Below are 18,474 nucleotides of genomic sequence, written 5' to 3' on the forward strand. Positions count from 1 at the left end.
AAGTTATAAATACCATAATATTCTGTAATTCATTAGTTTTTCTTTATTTTGTTTTGTTTTTTTATTTCTTTTCCAGTTGTAAGTGAATTCAAAAGTATAACTTTTCATTGTTTAGGGCAAGAATTAAATAGATAAAGACTTGTTGATTTTTTTTTTTTTTTGCTTTATTATAAATTAACACCTCAGACAAAAGTTTTTGTACAGAGCTACACAGACACTTTTGAGTTGTGTGTAATATTAACAAAAGTAAGGCAGTCATTTGAGGTCACACCCTTTAGCTGCAACAGTATTGAAAAATAATACATTTACAACATATACAAAAATAAGCATTTTCTCCATAGCTCCCTCCATAGCTCCCATGCTCTTATGGAATGCTTATTTTAGTTTTAATGATAAACAAACAAACAAACAGCGCATGTTGAAAAAAAAACTTTAAATATTACAACATAGACAGCAGGTTGTGCACTACGTTTAACGATTTAGTGCAATTACATAAGTCAAACAATCTGCATTGTAGCAAGTAGCCCTTCCTCTCTCTTTAAATGCTACATATCTAATGACTTTTAAAATCCTCATCAGCATCAAGTCTGTATTTCATTGCCACCGTGTAACAAGACAGGCCTTAAGTTTTGTTGGTTCATACTGTACACTGCAGAAACAACACTGGCTGTGCTCGTGAGCTTTTATTATCTCTCTGATAGAGATCTCTTGTTTGCACACGTCCAGACGAGTGCCGGGCTATTGTTGTGTTTTATGACCATCTCGGTTGGGTTGCCATGCCACCAAGGCCTCTGGCCCCAAAGTCTAATCCTGTCCTGTGTGTCGAAATCCCAGACGTTGGCTGAATCATTCCAGTTTCACCGTCGTACTCCCAAATGTTGTCATAGTCCATTTCCTGATCATCTGGCTCTGTGGGTTCAAGATACGAGTGGCGATCTGTGGGAGAGGGAGACAATTCTGAGACTTTTGGGTTCAGAGAGTGAAAGCCAAACCTCTCTCTGGCTGAACACAGTTGGACGCACTGTAAATGGCATACCGACATATAATCATAGCTGGTAAACCAGTCTTGTTACATGCCACTACCACTACTCCACCTTCATTTTTTGTTTGAATTCACTTTTAAGTCTGTAACTAAAAATACGGTCTGACAGATGAAATGATCTGGTAAGAAGGCACATTAAAAAAAGTGTATCTTTTATTCAAAGTAAACATTATCATCAGATAAAGTCTATTTCAGTTTTAACCACGATATGAGAACTAACTTGTGCGTTTGTCTGCAGCCACGCACACTTGTGTCCTGTCGATCATTCTGGCTGTCAAAGAGGGTTGCCTTACACTATGCTTCAACACATATGGCATCTGCCCAAGTGCTTCACCTAATCTCCGTTTCACTGGCTCGTTTGTGCATTTCCGACACTTTCAAATCTCCTGTTAACCTTTAACCTTTAGCCTTTAGTGTACCTGTTGACAGTCCCAAGGCCTCAGTCAATCCCAACTGAGGCTTTTATTTGACTATTAATGGACTGCAAAGAATGTGTGAGTATATAATTCACATTTGTTAGGAAATGGGGTGACCTGGAAAGGTTCTTCATATCTGAACAATGTCTCACTTAACCTTATCTCATTTTTGACAATTAGAACTAAAGTTGGGGTAATGATTGATAGGAACGGAAGCATTTCTTAATCCATCATCCACCTATCAGATGACTTTGCTGTTAATTGTTTTCATTCCTGAAAACTTGTAACTTTAAACCAACAGACACGCCTTAGGTAAACAGAGAGAACTTCTATCAGAGTTTTGATTGTGTGTCTTCAGCTGTTACCTGGGGAGCAACCATACGGCTTCTGAGAGATGGCCCTCGCAGAGCTGAGTGGGTGGAAAACCTATGAACAGATGTCAAAATAAAAGAGTTACATTCTGCCAGCAGTGAAAATAAGCATGCTACTGCTGTGTAAAAGGTTTCATCTAAATCCTCGCAGGTGCTTGTTCAAATGTCACCTGCAGAACAAGTAAGATACACATACTTTGGTACCACACAGAGCAACGGCGTTACACTTGGCTTGACAACATTCCAGAAACCAGAGCGTCCTGGGAGACAAGCGCGTCTTTGTTTCTCACCTGCTCTTGCTGCTGGCCGGGCATTGGCAGTAGCTTTAGCCTCGACACAGCCTCTGCTCTCTGCTCCTCGTGGCTTGGAGGAATGTCCACCTCCTGACCCAGAGCCTGCCCCTTGGAGTTGGTCAGTACCAGGCTCCTCCTGCAGCGCCTGCCCATAGGGGGTGTGCGTAGCTGAAAGTTGGCCGGTAGAAGCGGAAGGTCCTGGTAGTGGTTGTGGTGATGATGGCGCTGAGCAGGGACTTGCCAGCTCTGCTGCTAAACGGACAGGAAGCGTGTTGAGAGTGAGTTGAAAAGAACATGACTGGTTTGTCAGACTGATTACTGGTCAAAAAGAACCTTGTAAGCTTGATATAAAACTCTGCTTACTACTCCAAGAGAACATTATTGATTCTGTAGCGCCAGGCCACTTACCACTGTGCTGACCTCATCCAGAGAGAAGATTTCAGGGCTGCAGGGCTCATCATAGAGAGGTGACAGCGGTTGCCGGGGGGCACACATGTCTGAGTGGCGCTGTGCAGGGTTCAAGGAGTAGCTGAGGGAAGACTGTGGGGTGCTCCAGCTGTTAGACTGATCACAAGAGATTTGGGAGATAGTTTGAGTTCAAGTTGAAGTGCACGTGCTCCTCCTCTGCTTCTTTCTTCCCCAGCTCGCTGGCTTTTCAGAGGATTAACGCACAATCACATAATGGTGTAGAATCAAATTACAAAGTACAGGTTTGACTGTTAGAAGTACTGGAGGCTGTGGCAAGAGCAACTTAAGTCATGCATTTGAGCCATAATGGCACTTCTATTCCTTGTAACCGCCATAAGATTGACCCCATTTGTTAACGCCATCTAACTCATGAAGGCTCTCAGCTGACACAATGTTCTATTTAGGGTTTCTGCCCACATCTTGTAAAACGTGTCTGCAGTCTGGAGGGGAGAGTTTGGTTATCGCGCTAGACGGCAGACTGGATTACCTTGATGAGCGGGGCTTTCTCTATTTGCTTCGGGCTGACCCGGTTTGAAGCGGCATAGGGCTGGCTGTATATCTGAGACAGCACTGTGGCCTCGATGGGCTGAAGGTAGGAGCCACGCTGCGGCGATGAGTATCGCATTGACAGAGGTCGCAGGTCACGTTCTGGCCTGGTGTGGGAAGACACGCTGTTGGTCCTGCTGCCCAGTCGGGCCGTTTCGGTGGAGGACGGCCGACTGGAGCTGTACTGTAATGATCAACAACAAAGGAAAAGTCAGCAAACACAGCAGGGATTTTATTTAGCGATGGCAGTTTTGCCTCGTCTCTTTACCACATTAATTTTCTTTTCTCTTTTTTTTTTTGACTGTTAGAGAAAAAATATCTACGTTTGCTTTTCAGCTCACATACTGAACAACAACATGTCCTCTGGGCACTCAGCCCTCTCCACTTTAAGCTAATTGGACCTGCAGTCAGCCTGCATTTTCCCTCTCCCGGGGGAGTGTGGTCAAAAGTCATGATAGTGCTTCACTCTTCCAGGATACTGAAAATATTCAGCAAAATGCTGCTCAGAAAACTTGAACTTTTGAGTGCTTTTAACACACAGGAAAGTTGTTTTTTCAGTAAATGCTGTTTTTCTTTTTTGTATTTTGATCAAGCAGTTCCAAATATCACCACCTGAGCCTTTGTGTAACAGGAGCTTCGTCTTCAGACCTCGGTAAATAATTAACTTGTGTAACCTGATGTCAAGGAGCGGTGCTGCTCTCTGAGAATGAGATGTTGCACTTTGATAAGTTGCTTGGAATATATTTATAAAAGTAGGCTACTCAATACTTTATTTACATTTTTGCCCAAGTTCATAACCTACACTTCCTCACACAACTGAGGTAAGACAAGCACAAAATAGATGATGTATTGAATTGTATGTATTAAGTTTACATGGCCTCTAATAGTTGTGTTAATATACTATTCTTGCTCTAATTTCAAGTCAAGGAGCCATTGAGTTGTGTATTACATCATGGATTTCTGATTGAAATGTAAAACTTACACAGAGCGGTTCTGAGTAACCTGGCGAGAGAGGGTTATCTTCATGGATGGGTAACTGCATATTGCGAGACCCACGTCCACTTGATGATTGTCTATAGTCAGACTGTCCTTGGCTGGCTCCGCTCCACCTGTCAAACTGTGGAGTCTGGAAACGGCAGGAAAATACAAGTTATTTATTTTAGTAATATTTAGCAAAGTCGTGTCTTTTTCGGACTTCTGTTTAACGGTGGCAGGAGTTGTGGTCCTGCATGTGGTCACAGTCACACTTGGCTGTTACAACTATAAAGACATAGCCCAGTTGACTGTCTGCTCTTTCCCCTTTTTGTCCGTCATTCATAAATTCATTCCGCCCACGCAAGATACAGTAGCTGCATCAGTGGTTATGGTTCATGTGCGGCTATGAAAAGTCTAATTGTTTTTTCAGGAGCAGGGCGTGTCTCACCTCTCTGTGCGTCGGAGTGTAGATGATGTCATACACAGGGGGTGGAGGGGTGAGAACGGGCACATCAGCAGCTTTAAAATGCTGGATCCAATCACAGAACTCCGTCCTATCCAGACAGGACACCACTATGGGGTTGATCAGCTTGCCTGGGAGCAGGAAGGGAGGGGAGAGGATGGGGGGAGGCGGATGGGGGGTGACACAAAGCTTGTCATTCGGTCCGTTCGCTTGCTGGAATGTGCTACGGTCAGATTGTCATTCTGGGGATAAAACCAGCTCATTCACAAAGGGTTATGCACTGTGACACCAGTGGATACATGCGAAAGGCCACTTAGCGTAACACATGCAGAGGAATCCACATCCATTACAATCTCTTTAACCGGCCCTTTAAAACAGCTGACTGCTTCACTGAACGTACCTTCGATTTTAAAGGTGTTGGGCTTGACGTCTTGGCAGGGCGTGGTCACGGTGATCATGTTGAGAGGAAGTTTCCCCTGTGATGAGGATGAGGATGATAATGACTTGTTAGCATTTGCGTCTGACACGCACACGGACGTGATGTGATTGAGCGTGACTGTAAGAGGTCAGCGTGTTACCTTGTAAAAGAGGCCGTCATTCTCCTCCGACAGGATGATAAGTGTAGCCGGGTACATCACCAGCAGTCTGTCACTTTGTTCCTTAAAAATAAAAATAAAAAATACAGTTCAATGGTTTATTCATTCAGTGCCTAATTATTAATAGTGATGGGTAAAGACATTAGATTATGAAAACCATTATTTGATATTTTCCTATATTCTGTCAAATTCCATAACATGAAAAAACAGAAAAACTTTCTGTTGTGTATACACTAGTGTACATTATAAATACAGTACATGTATAGTGTATAATTTAGTATAAGAACAGATTTCTGTTTTTCATCCACAAATAAATAAATCAACTTTTAATTTCAATCCACTCTTCAACCCTGAAAATGCTACTTTTTCCTTATTGTTCATAGTCTTTAGTAAAGACTATGAACAATAAAACAGAGATTATATTTAGTAGGTGAAGTTTAAATCCCAGTCAGATCTGGGAATCAGACCAGTAGGACATTTAAAGGTGCAGCAGCCTGAGAGTTTATGTTTCTCTATTGGAGGGTGTGTCCGGACAGACAGCTGACATTCCAGCTGTGAGCTGAGTCGAGTCGCTGCATGAGCTGGGCAAATGCCTCACGCACACCCAGGCCCTAAATCTCACACACTTCAATCGAGTTGCCGCTATTTCCCATGAAGCAGAAGACTCCTGTGTACATCCGAGCTGTGGAGCCAATATTCATTTTAACTGGCTGGAATGCAATGATGCTTCTCTGCCATTTAGTAATGCTTTCTTAATGTTTGTTTGTTTGTTTGTTTGTTTTTTAGGTAATTGACTTTTCAATCTGTTTAGCAGAAGGTGTCCAATGCTGTCATTTTGGAAAATACACACTGTCATGATGTTTGTTTTTTTTTTTTTTAGAAGGGTTTGATTTACCAAGCACTGAGCTACGCCCTTTTCTCTCCTTACACTGCGCTGAGGTAATTGTGTGAGTTGCCTCACCTAAAAACAGTGAGTCACCTGGACTTATAGGTAGCACAATGGTGCTTATATTCATTGTGGGAAAAATCCCCAAATGTTGAAAATTGGATGAGTGGCGTGCAATACTGCCTGCTGGACTGTATATTTCCTTAAATAGGCAATAGCCAAGTGTGCTTGATTGCTCATAGTGACTCAGTCTTGATAAACAAACCGTCTTACCTGGCAGGGCAGATGCTGCAGACGAACTTTAGTGACGTAGGTGATGGCTCCCAGGCTGTCGCGCTGTGAGCCTTCCCACTCATAGATGGGCTCTCTGTTTATCGAGTTCCTCAGCTCCTCTCTGCCCTCAAGGTTGTCTTCCTGGTTTACCTACCATGAATACACAGGGGAAGAATCATCAGCAAAGTAAATATGAACAGAGCTCTGCCCTTGTTGACATGCGTATATATTTGCATATATATTTTCTTCCTGAGGATGTCAGAGTTGTTTGATCTTCAGAAAGTTCCCCGAGCTGAAGGACTTTGCCTTGTATGTCTCACGAGTCATTCCTCCACCTGGGTGCGTGGAGTCACCAGCTCTTGCAATGAGGGGGTGGGTTTGACACTGACTGCGATGTGGTCAAGACCACGCCCTGGGATTCAGGCCTGAGGCACATCACAGAGAGTGACCTACTTGACTCACGGACACGGCACGTTTTATCACAAGAGGCGTGAGCTGAGGTATTTTCGTGGCAAACTCACCGGGAAGATTTAAGTCCAACCACAAACACGTGCTGGGATTCTCCGCTGTGACACTGGGAGCTAAGCCCATTCTTTTTTTTTTCCTCCCACAAAATGTGTTTTTTTTCTTTTTGATTGGTAGGGGTTTTTTATAGCCTACCTCTGGTGATCTTACACCAACATGAACTATCTGAGTTGTTGTCAAGGATTAGGCTCTGTTATGTTGACAGGCCAGACATATTGTTGTGAGAAAACATTGGGAAATTGTTGCGTGACGACAGTGTTAAACCTACTTTTACTCTGGTGTAGTTTTCAGGAGCAATTGCTGTGCCTCCGTTAGCCTCGATGTTTTCCTCCAACAGGCCAAACCACAGGTCCAGCTCCTCTTGACTGGAACAGTAGACGATGATGCGATTCAGGCTGACACCTGCAGGGAGCAAAGATCACGTGTCTCATTATGACATACGTTGTCTGGCCTTCTTTTATGGCGTCCAAATTACCCATAAGGTTTCCTGTGAAAACGGTGAATCAGTAATGGTCTCCGCTTTTCTTTCCTGGCTTATTACGTAACAAGAACAATAAATACTCACACATGTTCATGAGGGTTAACCACAGGCAAGCTCCCCCGTGACCTTTGTTTTTTCTTTTTAATATTTCTTTTACGTCACAGCAGACTCACCCATATACACTGTTACCCAAGAGGAGTAAAGAACAAGCACAACCTGGGATGAAAAGCACTGGAATCTCCCTTGGTCTGTCAGTCCCACACATTCCAGAGATAAACAACCATGACGAGCGATTTTGTTTCCCGAAGCATTTTTGTTTGAATTTTCGGGAATCAAAGCCCAATGAGGAATCTGGAGTGTTTTTTGTGCTCCGGACTCCTTTAATTCCAACTCTTAATTACAGACCTTGACCACAGCGTTCTAAAAACAACAAAAAAAACAAAACATTTCTCCACATTATAGTAAAGGGTAGCTTGACCGAACGCAGGCAATTAGACTTTCTCTCCTTTAAACACAGCTTACAAAATACCTTTGCAATTGTTACAAATAATTAGTAACTCTTGGCTGACTTTTACAGCCACTTTTACTCAAAGCACGTGATGGTTTCCCGGAATTTTCGCAGACTGACTCGTGCCACATTTGTTTAGGCCAGTCATTAACTCATGAACTCCACTTGACGATAAAACTGATTCACATTTTCTGCTCCGTGTGAGAGAGCGAGACTCGCGGAATATAAAAAATCTGTGGAAGAATCTTTCCCCATGACTCAGAACTTGGTCATTGCTTCCTTTTGCACGTTTCCTGTCAGCAATAACCGTAAAGTAAATAAAGGTTCACGCTGTGCTGTTCAACCGAGTGAAATACAGTATCACAAAATAATCTGCTTGAGCCAGGATATTACAAAGTCAAATATGAGAAAGAAACGCTGAAGAGTGCAAATATTATGACAGCAGAGGTGATTTAGATTCGGAGTGAGATATTCATGACAAGCTAATCGAAACAAAGAAACTTTAGACTCTTCATCTTTGGTTTCACTTTATTTTCACAGTGTTGGTTTTTAATTCAGGAGTTAAGCCCGCTCTTCAACTGACTCATTCTCTTGTCCATTCAGTTCACACGCTGAGGTGCGCAACTGCCTCACTTTAACTTGAGCAGTTTTTGGAATGTGCCATAGATTTTGTGCAGTGACAAGGTTAAGAGTGGTAGCTAGGCTTTCTTTGCGACAGCTGGGCTGGCTGAAGTGCACCTGTTGTCTAACAAGCAGGGTCTCATAGGGAGACTTGGGACCCCTGACCAAAGGTGAAGGGGTCCTGGCTCTAGTTAGTGTTGAGGTTGACTGGAGGTTAAGAGGGCCGCGGCACATTTGAATCACTGGAATGTGATAACATAGGAAATGCTTGTAGTTTTTTGAGAGGGCGGCAACTGAGGGCTACTTTTACTTTGATCCAAAACTGATGCAGGAGCAAATATAACCGGCCACCAGCAAGGTGGCAAGGAAATCAGTGTGTCAGAGTGGAATGACTCTCAGCTAAAGATAAATACTCCAGCTGCGCTTCATCCTGTTTTTCACACGGGAAGTCATTCGCTGGCTCAATAAACATCCTGCTCGGCTAGCAGGCTGAGATACATGGAATGATGATCATTTAAATACAACCACTAAAAGTCGAAGGGTGACGATTGCACAATCCCAGGGAGCACTGTCAACACCGTGTCGGTGGGTTTCTCACGTGCTGGAACTTACCATTTATTTGAAAGGCGAATTCCTGGGGTTGGCTGTGGTTGCAGTTTTGCTGCAGGTTGCATATGGTGAGCTCCTTCAAGGGAAGCGTTCCCTGCAGACAAAACAACATGTTTGAGTGTAACACACAAAACATTCTCTGCAACATTCCTTCATTGTTTCTTTTCCCAAGTCTAGCCAAACTGCTTAGTTCAGACCAATCAATTGAACTGTTGCAGTACCCGGCTCTGCTTTTTAGATCTTGATGCATTCAAGTCGTCTTCACTCATCGTCATTTATAATGACTAACGCCGCGATGAGGTGCTGAGCTGTCTCTTTTACAATTGACAGCTGAGCACTGAATAGACACAGTGCAGTGATGATTAATGGATAGTCACGCTGTGGCAGACATTAGAAAACGTATGACCATACTTTGTTTATCAACACAATATCTAACTGACAGACTGCTGCTACTGATGATGCGTTTCTCGTGGGGAAAGCAGTGAGAAAACATGATATCAAAGGAAATACGGTTCTGAATAAAAGGACTGTGTGTTGGGAAAAAAACAAAAAACTTACCTGGTAAGTCAGTCCAGTTGGGTTGTTGGAAACAAAGTGAAGGTGTGTCTGGAAGAGATCCAGGTAGCAGTCATGCACATCCTGCAGAAATAAAATACAGCGTTAAACACTCGAATTATGACATTGTATAGGCAGCTTTGGCAAAGATGAGTACTGCCAGGAATACCAATCACACCCTAGCTGGACATGCACAAGACACATGTAGCCAGATTCACTGTAGGAAATTCTAGGTAGTTGTTTGATTTTCAAAAAGTCAAAAAGTGTTTACAATGTTTGCACTATTTAACAATGACCCATTTTGTCCTTGATCAAACTTTAACTACTGACTGACTGACTTAATGGCTTTATTTTAGAAGCCCATTCAATTTTTATTGTAGTGAGTTGATGATTTGCTGACTTGCTGGCAAAATTTACTGCAATTGAACTTCTTTGTTGTTCTTCTCCAAATAGAGTTATATTAGATTACAATAGAACCTAAAAAAAAAAAAAGCCAACTGAGATTAATATTTTTTTAAATGACTGGATTTGTTTGATTAATTACATGCATAACATCTAACTCTTGTACAGTCTGCTGACATATTGATTCACGAAGCAACGCAAGATGAATCTTTTCTTCTTCTTTTTTTTTTTTACCACATAATTCATAATGCAACTTAAAATAGCAATCCCTGATATCTAATTAATAAGTGGCTTTGTCAACAGTTGGGTGAGTGTTGTTCCCTTTTCCTTGTGGTAATCTTCGTCAGCGGCCACTTTTGCAACATACGAGCATTTAGCCCATTAATCTTTCTTTGATTCGTCAGTTTCGACATGACAGTTTCGTCATTTCCCAGATAAAGTGCTGTTCCCACAAATAGGAGCCCTCTATCAGTACTTGCCATCAGTGGAACTCTCTCTCCCCTGACGTTTTCTTTCACAGATGTTTCACAACTGTGGCAGGGGAGAGCGTGTCCTAACACAGGCTGCGGATTGCTTTGTGGAAAGATGATTGTGTTATTCACAGCCAGCCAGCACGTCAATCCCACAGGCTAGTTTCGTGGTGTTTGGTGGCCACAGAGTAACTTCCTGATACTCCACCTGTTTTTTTTTCTTTTTTTTTTTCTTTTTCTGTCCGTGGATGTTCGCACAGATGATCGGAAGGATGCGTCATTGTCAGCTTGGTCATTGTTCAACACCTCACAAACCCCCTTTGGGGTCTGTGCCACATTAGTTTCCTGCTCTTTTTTTAGGCTCTTCCTTGATTTTTCAACACAAAGTCATGTAGTGGTAACTCAGGGTTCTACCCACCTGACAGTGGAGGAAGCGGAATCGAACTTTGGAGCTGTGAATCATGCGTCCGTAATTCTTCACATTGATGCTGCTCTTCTTCCAGCCACTGGCCGGATCGTAGGGAGGATCCCACTTTATGTTGTCTATTGTCTGTAGATCTTTATGAGACATTTCCTGCAAGAAGGTGATTATGTTGGTTTATGGTGGAGCACGGAAATAATAAACCAATTAAGCTTGTTGTAACGCTTATGGAGAGATTATTACAACAAGAAATCTGCACACAGATCATTGAAGATGTGTAGTCATGTTTGGAATGCAGGCACTATAGGCCCCATAATATCAGCCCATATTTCAAGTGTAGGTACATACCTTCCTTGGTGTGACAGTGCACAGGATATTGATGATACTGTTGGACTTCTCTTGTCCCTCCTGGGGATTCATCTTGCGAAACAGTCGACTGCTACACAAGAGATGGGATAACTTCATGTTACAACACACTCGCCAGGCTCTTTATGTTTTCTCCGAAACCTCGCAAGGCCTCCTTCCATGAGGGGCTGACCTAAAAGACACGCTTTGCTATGTTGTTTCGCATTTCACGGTCAGCCTCTTATTTCCCAAATGTTTTTTCCAGTTAATCTGTCACGGTAATGAAGTCAAACTGATGATAGACTTTGAAAGATCCACCAGAGGAACAGTTTTCAATGGTGACTTGTGAATTGTCTCATGCCATCACTTGTGTCTTTGTCCTTGTTTTACCAGCGGCAGCCGTTTGGATGATAAGAACAATCAGCCCTTGTATTTTTGATAACCGGCATACACGTAGGAAAATCAGCATTCAATGTCCCTCTTTGTTTTGCATGACCCTCATCTTTCACCATTAGTGTCACCTCTTAACGCGGAAGCTCTCTCTCTCTGCAACGATAAGGATTTCAGACGGCCTTACAGGCGTTTAACTATCTGGCTATCAGCACGTGCGTATCACAGTTCTCACTGCAACGCAGGCTTTTGTCTGCATGGTGGGAATCAAGGTCGTGCTAATCCCGGAGCCTGTGAGTGTCATCGATCCCCACGTTGACGATTGTGTTCATATGCAGTTTGTTCACATGCAGCGCATGCTAAAAAAGCTCTGCACGCTGATGCAATTTGCCGTTGCACAGTGAAAGAGGAATGAAGGTAATTGCCAGGTGGATCGCACGCTCCACATTTTTTGAGTGGCTGAAGGCTGTGTGGCATTTAAAGTCTATTTTCTTTGTTGTGGGAAGCAACCAAACCTCCCTTGATTAATCAGCAAGAGCATTAAAAACATTGTAATGAAAAAGAAAATATGAACACAACATAATGCAAAGTATTAGTTGTCAATCTATGGCTATAAGTTACATTAAAAAGACTAAATGGTGTTTTAGGCACAATTAGACTCAGAGCCAACATGGAGAGCATGGCAATAACAAACAAGGCCAATTTAAAATTAAAATCAGGTTTCCAGGTTTTCCAAGTGGTGTTCCTTCCTGAACATAAACATTTAAACAAAAAAACTGAGCGAGCAGTTTCAACTGAGTAATGTCTGACCAACTGAAGTCATTATCTTGCACTGATTGTGTATTATGGGTGATTAAATATAATTTCCCACACATTATCAGTATAATAAATGGGTTCAGCTTCTGATTTTGGAGGGAAACCGGATTTAGTGACAGCTGGCAGATCATCTTCACAGGGTTGCAGAGAAGGGGCAAATGGCCACAGGATCCTGTTGACACCCTTGGCTAGACTCTCAGGCATGAGTGAGAGTATTCTGCATTGCCATTTGATCCTGACCGTGGACCCACAAAATTCACAACCTCTGCATCACCCCCGTTGCTCAAACCCTGAAGAAATACCGAGAGTTCCTTCCAGCTGAAAGCCGCAGTCTAAAATAACAAACGTCAGCCGAGGTCAACACATGTGCCCTGTGAGGAGCACGTTGTACGCGGACGGTACAGTGAGGCAGGCGTCTTCTTACCTGTTTCTGCGAATGAAACTCTTGCTTGAGAACCTGAAGTTGTGCTGCGGGACGCATGACATGTTAGTCCCCATCCTGCTGGGCTGTGGCGGGGGTTTGCACCACTCTGAAAAACCCAAAATGCTCTTCCTGCGATGAATGAGAGTAATCCAAAGAGTGTGGTGCGCTCCCTGCTGAAGTCAGACTAGTACTGAGGGAGAGGTGGGCAGGGCGAGCGCATGATATTGAGACTTGTGGAGAGTGCGTTTGCGTAAAAAGGGGTGGAGTTTGGCTGCTCTGTCAGACTGTCTCTCTCTCCTTCTGTGTGTGCGTGTGTGTGTGTGTGTGTGCGTGTGTGTGTGTGTGTGTGTGGCTCATAACCAGCAGGATTCACACCTCCAGTGACTGGCCTCTGTCTGCAAAATCAATCCCAACAACAAAGACAGGGAGGCTGGGCCTGAAGTGTGCCGTTTCACACCCTATGGGAGCCAAATGGGGCTCATTGTTGGGTCAGATGCTGCAATTAGTGGTCACGAGATGGTTTGTGTCAATCGAGGAGGCAAAAGACAGCAGTTTCGGCTGGCATGTCCAGACATGAAAAAGACTGGCAGGCTTTTAAGTCTTGTAAAAAAAAATATATATATATATCAGTTTCATTTTCCGTTCTTTGTAACTGGATAGTTTATGCTTGCCATTTTCAAGTGCTTAAGCACACAGCATAGATTAAATAGAGACAAGGCAAATAAGCCCATGTCATTTTGTTTTTATAATCAGGTTTTTGTACTCCTCTCTCAGCTGTTTATCACCCCCAGTGTTGTCTGCGAGCAAAATGTGGTGGGATTGTTTTGAACTGGATCCTAGTGTATTGAAATGATCTCATTATCATTTTCATGACAAATAAAATCAAAAAAAAAATCTAATAATTTTCCTTTATGTTTACTTAGCCAATCTTATCATAATCGTGGGAATGGTTTTGAGAGAGTTCTCAAACTGACTCATTTTTTTTTTAATTATCTAGTTCAGACCTCATATAAACCCTCCAATTCTCAGCAATTAGGTCATTGTCTGCTATGATGAACAGCACTCGGGCTATAAAATGACATGTGCTGTTTCCTGTGAACGAACGCGAACCTGTTGAGCCGGATTGTTCCAGCAAACGCACCTGAGGCAGTAACAGTCAGTAGCTCATTAAAACAAACTGAAGGGTTTCAGACTGTGTATTATTGTTCTTTGAGGCGTTTGTTCAGCCTGGCACCAAGCTCTTTAGAGTTCATTTTATTAACACATGATACTGATTAAACTCTCTGCAACATACCGTAACTCAATAATGTATATCAAACATTCTTCCACGTGACCAATAAAACATGTTGATGAGAAAGAAATAAGTCAAAAGTCACGTTTCCAGTATGCAATCGAGGTTTATGTGGTTTTAAGTCTTTAAACCTGAGCAACTTTCACAGAAAACCTGTTTTCTCAAGAGCAGCTGAGCGATGACGTTAACTGAAGTAAGAGATTAACTTTTTTTTTTGCCACAGATCATCATGGAAACGCAGGTACAGTCTTGACATGTAGCTAGTTGACTCACCATTCTGTTGCAGCTTTCCTTGAACACGTGAAAGACATCCAACAGAAAAAGTGGAAATTTTTTTTCTCCCCCCGTGAAGTCAGACGGGTTTCAGGTGATACGCATCACCCAGACTACTGAAAGATAGCAATTAGCAATAGTAATAAAAATATATGGTGGAGTTTTCAACTGCGATCGTCAACTCCAATTTTATCTCAATTAGGTCAGTGAGCTCATTTCTGAAAACCTAAAACCAAAATGTTTAATACATCGCCTGGTCTGCTCTACAAAAACGAACCATGGCATTTATTTACAAGTTGGTTTATTTAAATGTACATTACAGTGAGTCATAATATAGCAGTTTGAGCTGAATGGCATCATTTGAATGTACGTACATTATAATGATACATAGGTTTTCTCAGAAAAATTCAAGGCAAAGAATTAGCATGTTAACATCCTCAAACTCAAGCTGTTAATGTGTAAAGAAAATTATAAAACCCAATTCCTGACAAAAAGAAATCCCGCACAAAAATGTAACGTTGAGACTGTTGAGATAAATTAAAAAAAAGTTCTCAAAAGCTGAAGCTAAAAAAAAAAGTTCTGAAGTTCTTAAGAGAGACTTTAAAGAAAGGATTCTGAAGATTTGTGAATTTGTTTTGGTCAGATTACAGATCTAGATTTTGTCTCCCATTGCTCAATAGGAAGAGGAAATACCAGTGTGCTGCCAAGACAAGCACCCCATTCATTTCCCCCCTACGTCCCCTGTCTTGTTGTTCTGCGTAGCTGGCAATTCCCGATTGAGCTGTTTCTTCATCGCAACTCATGCTATTCCTTGTATATATTTCTTGTAAAGCATACGTCTGTAAAGGGAGTTTTTGTTTGCCTTCATCTGACCATAAATAGGTGTTCCGATATATAAGTCATACTTTAGCAATTTATAATTTATTTTCTTCCAATTCTATAGCATTCGACATCTTGCAAAATCCCCCCCCCCCCCGAAAACTCAGCGGGAAAAGACACATTTATTATATCGTGCCACCCTGCTCGCGAGAAGTCACCCACTCACGTTTATCCAGACTCAGGGGGCGAGTGCGGAGGTGCTAAAGTCACACCTCAAGCTATTAAAACGGAGTCTGTGTACGAGACCCCCAACATCAGGTGTCCAACAGAGAATCGGACGTGCCGGAGTTCTCACGCAGCACCACCATAAAGGAATCTTTATTGAACGTAAGCCCAACTTTGAAGACAAGATCACTTCAAGTCAAAAAGACATCCACACAATTTTGTTTTTAGAAAATTCAGTTATTTTTTGCCACACCTCAAAACCCTCAATTGGCTTTGAATTGAGATTTGCTTTTGCATGAGCACTACTATCCCACATCAGATGCCCCCCACCCCCACCCCCCGACCCAGTTTGACTTTTTCTGTTGTTGAATATTTTGAGTGCAGTAGACTTATTTCTTGTTGACACTGGTTCGCTGTGTTGCCGAGGACCAACGGACAACAACAACTTGAATGCTGGGACTTTTATATTGTTCCTTATTGGTCCATTTGTTGATTTATTTTACATTTATATTCTCATTGTTAGTGGACAGTTTTGTCTGTTAGTCTTTTATTTTCTGCTTTGCTTTATTGCTGTAATTGTGCTCATTTCCCCAATGCGTAATTAAGAAAGGCATTCTATTCTATTCTATTCTCTTATTCTCTAGCAGTTCTCTTAAGGTGTGATGGAAGTATATTTTTTTCCCCCCTGTTGTTAAGTGGACTTTTACTTTTTGCCACTAGTATTTCTGATGTATGCTCACATTATATTTGCATTGGTCATAAGACAGACCAGTCCTGAATATGTTAAAGAAAATATATATATATTTTCTCACAGCCCAAGTTGTGATCCTGCTGATACATGCAGAGAGGGTGTCTGCCATCTGTGGCCCAGTTAAGGCTGTGCAGTGGTGACGTAAGGAAAAAGAGGAGAGGCTCCAGTGACACACAAACACACGCACACACACACACACACACACACACACACACACACACACACACACACACATTCGTTTATCCAGACAGGCTATAAAGTCATTAGAATACGGCATTGACTGGTAGCTATAAACAATTGGGCACATTGCCATTGTTTCTTTTTCACGCTCCTAATCACAGAATATGTGCGAAACAGCCCCTTGTGATGTCATAAAGAGCCCTGCGTCCTCTCCAGTCATTTACAATACCCGCGGTCTGGTTGTTGTCCTCATGTCTTCCTTGTAACATTTCAGTTCCCTTCCTAACATGTGAAAGCTCCAACAGAGCACAAGTTTTTGCGCAATGCTAAAAGCTTGAGTGGGATTCTGTTGTTGTTGTCGCTGTTTTTCTGGAGCTCAACAGTAGTTTTTAGGATCATTTAGAGTGTGAGGCTGCTCTGCTGTAGTCAGGAAGGAAAAAACAAATTGGAAAAGTCTCGACACTCGACACTGATACGCTTCTTCCACCACCTGATCTTGCCAGTCAGCCAAAATTCTTTTTGCCTCATTTTTAAAGACTTTACCATGATTGTATATCACCAAGGTGAAGTCTTGAATGAACTAGCAACTGTTGGCTTTTCACAGTGAGGTTTAGAAGTGCTTTGAGGGTTTTTCTTGCCGTGAGCAACATTATTTGGGCTAGGCTAAACAATCTTGTGATTGCTAATGCAAAGCTAACCAGTAGCTGCTGGCAAGAGCTGCAGCTTTATCACGCTGACATGGGATGGTGCCACTTTCATTGATGTCATCATCTAACCCTGAGTAGCTAGATAAATGTCACTGAGTTTCAAGGATTCCTTTTACAGCTCTACCGCTTTTATGTTATTGGGTTGTTGTTTTTTTCAGACCATAATTCATCCTGTAGTATTTCTTATCTCAAACATTTGGTTTTGTCTGTGCATGCCACAAGTACAGCGAAAAGCCAAACACGTTGATACCATCATGTTCTGTTAAAATTCTGTTAACTTTCCTGCCCACAGTTCATAGTCTTCACTGTTTCGCAGGTTGTGTGCACCTTTGGCTTTGCATGTGTTTCTCGGGGACAAGAGTTCATGGCTCAGAGTGTGTAGGGGCAGCCACAGGTGTGAATACCGTGTGACTGAGGTCAGTAAGGGTAAAGTGAGAGTGTTCAGCTGTCTGGTCAGATCACTGTGAAACAGTACCAAGCAACAGTGACTGTTTGGTGGGCATGACAACAACAACAGTGTTGGAAACAGCCTCAAGCAGGCGCCTGTGTGGGTTTACTGTATTAGCAGCTTCTACGAACTAGAATGAGTTTATTCTGAGAGCAGTCAGACACATTTGCAGATGCTGGACTAAAACCTGCCCATTCTGTAGGTTTCTGTACAGAGAATCTTATCAGTTTTGAAAATGTATTTATTATTTCGTTTTTTGTTTAGTTTCTTTTTTTTTTTTTCTTTTTTTTTACAGTGTATTGCTGCATTATTTTGCAAGTGTGCAAAATTCAATATTTTAAACTTCATAAATAGTAAACATACCATAAATAAGAAATGGTCACCACAATGAACACACAAACTAAAGCACAACAAAAAAAAAATCACATTGAATCAAAATTGCACAAATCGTTTCAAGTTAAGCAACCACTCTATTTACATTTTCATCAACAGAATGGAGGCTAAGTCTTATTTTCTGTGCAGTAACAGCATCTCCACAAGACCACCACAGCCTCTACACTGGGTGCATTCTAACAAGTAAAAATCAAATTAGTTTTTGATGTTTGTATATAAATAATAAAGACACATTAACAAAATCCTTCAAAATCAAAGGAAACAAGGCAACTTCTCAGAAGTTTAAAATGGAATCACTGCACAAACACAAACCGAACCAGGCGGGAGTTGTCTGAATGTGAAAGACCTGTGATAGCTGTGTTATTACTCTTACTATAGTCAGTGTACTGGTGGTTGACCGCTGGGTTTTACCTCATTCCGTTTGTTTGAGGTGAGGTTTTACAAAAAAAAAAAAAAAATCATATATAAAACAAGATTCTGGCAGGCAGCTT

The 18,474-nt window shown here is 42.0% G+C and overlaps 1 protein-coding gene across 1 annotated transcript; it reads right to left on the reverse strand.

Annotated features, from left to right (window-relative positions):
- Nucleotides 1-87: 87 nt before the first annotated feature.
- Nucleotides 88-13,091, reverse strand: plekhn1 (pleckstrin homology domain containing, family N member 1). The gene is made up of 16 exons (XM_076042043.1): nucleotides 12,897-13,091; nucleotides 11,270-11,360; nucleotides 10,919-11,074; nucleotides 9,632-9,712; nucleotides 9,077-9,167; nucleotides 7,123-7,256; nucleotides 6,330-6,479; nucleotides 5,153-5,233; nucleotides 4,975-5,050; nucleotides 4,560-4,705; nucleotides 4,119-4,262; nucleotides 3,078-3,320; nucleotides 2,531-2,686; nucleotides 2,120-2,374; nucleotides 1,824-1,884; nucleotides 88-936 (listed from the first exon to the last, which is right to left on the reverse strand). Exons 1-16 carry the CDS (start codon nucleotides 12,968-12,970, stop codon nucleotides 752-754), a joined length of 2,124 nt encoding a protein of 707 aa, XP_075898158.1. The 5' UTR covers nucleotides 12,971-13,091; the 3' UTR covers nucleotides 88-751.
- Between the last annotated feature and the right edge of the window lie 5,383 nt (nucleotides 13,092-18,474).

The sequence above is a fragment of the Nelusetta ayraudi genome, unplaced genomic scaffold (genome assembly GCF_046127955.1).
Source record: "Nelusetta ayraudi isolate G7.1 ecotype Tasmania unplaced genomic scaffold, CSIRO-AGI_Nayr_v1 ptg000070l, whole genome shotgun sequence".
Taxonomy (NCBI): domain Eukaryota; kingdom Metazoa; phylum Chordata; class Actinopteri; order Tetraodontiformes; family Monacanthidae; genus Nelusetta; species Nelusetta ayraudi.

Bases quoted from the DNA above. Each gene is read 5' to 3' on its own strand.
- plekhn1 (XM_076042043.1), bottom strand. From the start codon at position 12,970: ATGGGGACTAACATGTCATGCGTCCCGCAGCACAACTTCAGGTTCTCA. The intron at 2,375-2,530 runs GTAAGTGGCCTG...CTGTCCGTTTAG, and splicing joins TGGATGAGGTCAGCACAGTG to CAGCAGAGCTGGCAAGTCCC. The intron at 937-1,823 runs GTAACAGCTGAA...CCTCTCCCACAG, and splicing joins GCCGTATGGTTGCTCCCCAG to ATCGCCACTCGTATCTTGAA.